At 42.2% G+C, this 1525-nt stretch overlaps 1 protein-coding gene across 1 annotated transcript in view; it reads right to left on the bottom strand.

The window, feature by feature from the left end:
* Positions 1–304: 304 nt before the first annotated feature.
* vgll2b (vestigial-like family member 2b) overlaps positions 305–1525 on the bottom strand; it is a gene marked incomplete at its 5' end in the record, with an annotated part of 7779 nt that continues 6558 nt past the window's right edge. The window contains 1 exon segment of the mRNA XM_014015438.1: positions 305–1308. Coding sequence (XP_013870892.1) covers positions 1265–1308 — 44 coding nt within the window.

Raw genomic sequence — 1525 nt, 5'->3', positions numbered from 1 at the left:
AGTCATAGCTCTGTTTAACAAACAAACCTCCAGTTGTCAGAAAATGGTTTGAATTAAAAAATAAAATTAAAATTAAAGTAATAAAGTAAAATAAACGTTTGATAAAAATAAAAGTTGAATTAATTTGAAGCAAAATATGTTGAAATTCAGCATGGCTCAAAAATGCAGGCAAATTACCGTAAACATGCAGAAAACAAGACAATGTGCAGTAAAATATTTATTAACATTACAACCTCCTTAGACACACAAAAAAAGAAATGACACGCACAAAAATATAATAATGATAATCCCAAAATATTCAAAAAGTTCTAGGCCATACCACCTATGTGACATCATATAAATACAGAACTAAAATAAAACAACATGAAAATAAAAATAAAAATCTTCACTGGATGTTCAGATTTCACCTGTTTGATCATGAACAAATATGGTTTTGAGAAATGATTTGGCAACATTTTAAACAAATGATAAATAAGAAATTCCATCAGAAATAMATGGCCTGGGCTGCTCAATCACCTCCCAGATTAAGAAACTCAACAAACTGAAGRAGAGTGATTTCAGAACACTGGCCTCAAATTACAAATACACAACAATACTGATAAACAGAAACACTTTSTTCTGGAGGGAAGTATTTAATTATAATATTTAAAAAAGGCTTCATGATGAACGTCACAAAGCATAAACTGCCATCATTTCTGCCCTCGGGTATTGCTGCATGTTGCATTTGTGAAATGCAGATAAGTGGATAATGACAACACAGAGCATGAGACAGAGATAACCGCTGGAAGAAATCCCTGCTTCCTGCTGTTCATCCCCTCTGCCCCTCTGTTCATCCCTCCGTCCCACCGTCCTCTGCAAAGAATCTGCTGTGATTCTGTCTTTCTCAGCCCAAACAGGTCGCAGGCGCTCTCATCTTGCCAGGGTCTGTGCTGCACCGGCCGGCGCCGACCACAGAGACCGGATGGAAGAGGCTCAGAAAGAGAGAGCAGCAGCCCAGATCACAGCCAGTTCAGACGCTGTGTCTCTCTCTCTGCCGCGTTCCCCTCTCTCTGCTTTATCTCCATGGTGCACACACGTCGACCTGGAGCAAGGCTGTATACTGGCAAGGGAGGCTAGAAACAGAAACAAGGGGGTGGATGGATAGTGGGGTGCGGGGGGAGATGCAGTGTGAGCGGGGATAAAGGGACACGCTGCTTCAATAGCGGAGCAGGTCCAGGGACTAATTGGATCTGGTAATGGCAGGTCAGAGTGACTTAAGGGCTCGTTAGAACCAGTACAGCTCCTTGCCTTTCTTGTGTTGCTGGAGGCCTGAGGAGAGAGAAAAAAGGCCGCGACACAATGAGGAGGACAACAGCGAACAACAGAACACAGGTTGTCATGGAGTCTACTTTGGCCAAACATCCTGTGTCAGAGGGGTGAAAAGAAAATGTCTGTGATGATTGTGATGCTTTTGTGTGTGTGTGTGTGTGTGTGTGTGTGTGTGTGTGTGTGTGTGTGTGTGTGTGTGTGTGTGTGTGTGTGTGTG

The sequence above is a fragment of the Austrofundulus limnaeus genome, unplaced genomic scaffold, assembly GCF_001266775.1.
Source record: "Austrofundulus limnaeus strain Quisiro unplaced genomic scaffold, Austrofundulus_limnaeus-1.0 Scaffold2, whole genome shotgun sequence".
Classification (NCBI taxonomy): Eukaryota; Metazoa; Chordata; class Actinopteri; order Cyprinodontiformes; family Rivulidae; genus Austrofundulus; species Austrofundulus limnaeus.
This window is presented reverse-complemented; position numbering and strand designations above follow the sequence as displayed.